The sequence below is a fragment of the Cystoisospora suis genome (genome assembly GCF_002600585.1).
Source record: "Cystoisospora suis strain Wien I chromosome Unknown contig_2820, whole genome shotgun sequence".
Classification (NCBI taxonomy): Eukaryota; Apicomplexa; class Conoidasida; order Eucoccidiorida; family Sarcocystidae; genus Cystoisospora; species Cystoisospora suis.
The window spans coordinates 2,822-3,799 of NW_027155616.1; the positions used below are offsets into that span (position 1 = coordinate 2,822).

Here is a 978-nt window from a genome sequence, read left to right on the forward strand (position 1 = left end):
ACCATCTTCTGGCCGTGCATCTCTTGGAACGCCTCGAAGAAGAAAATCTCTCTGTTGTGTATCGCTTTGCCGATTTCTCCGCGTTTCTCTCTCCTACTAAGACTCCCGTATCGGTGCAGACAGACAGCAACTCGAAGATTGACTGAGAAGTAGTATGTGGTCTTTATCAATCGTTCCCTTCTCTAATGCTCGGCTGGCGACTCAACGGGCCTTATAGCTTGATTTGAAGGGAAAGATAGAAACAGGAGAAGATGGAAGGGAAAGACGGAGGAGGAGAAGAAAATAATAACGACAATGTTCAGTTCTACTTTGACTCAGCGGCAGGTAGGTGGTGGTACTTCGACGAGGAACAGCAGAGCTGGCTGCCTTGGGAGGAAGAGAGTGAAGAAGGAAAAGAGAGTGTGACTCCAAAGAAAACTTCTACAAGTCCTGATAAGGCGGGATTGAATTCCAAAAGAGAACAAGGAGAAGAAGTAGAAGACCATGCCCAATCATTACAACAGCGAGAAGAGAGAAATACGCCTCGACAACTCCAAGAGGCTTTAGATCCCTCCTCTCAGCAAGAATCAGGTGTGGGCACTTCGACTTCCGGGGAGAAGGGTTTGTCTCTGTAGCCATCTTACTGGTATCCACCCAGCAGTCATACGTATGATCAGCACTAGCGTGACAGAGTTTAAGGCACCTTCGTCTATCTATCTATCTCTTCAACACAGAGAGACAGCGCGCTTGTAGGTTTCACGCGTGTGTGCCTTCGTGTGGATGTGTAGATGTGTGCGTCTTTGTCTCTTCTAACTCGGTTGGCTCTTTCTCCTTCGTTCGGTTATGAGTTGTTTCCCCTTCCTCCTCTAGTCTTCTCCCGTGTGAAGCTCCTCACTGCACACATACACCGTCCGAATTATCTTCTTTACCTCCCTCGATCTTCAGCCCCCCCCCCCCATTGCAAAGCGAAGCCACAAGCGTCTGTCCATTCACATCTAC

The 978-nt window shown here is 48.6% G+C and overlaps 1 protein-coding gene across 1 annotated transcript in view; it reads left to right on the forward strand.

The window, feature by feature from the left end:
* The window catches only part of CSUI_005808 (uncharacterized protein), a 2,259-nt gene extending 1,623 nt beyond the window's left edge, over window positions 1-636 (forward strand). The window contains exon 1 of the mRNA XM_068065976.1: window positions 1-636. This exon is cut by the window's left edge and continues 1,623 nt beyond it. Within this exon, the coding sequence (XP_067922048.1) occupies window positions 252-614 (363 nt within the window). The 5' untranslated portion in view covers window positions 1-251 and the 3' untranslated portion in view covers window positions 615-636.
* Window positions 637-978: the final 342 nt, after the last annotated feature.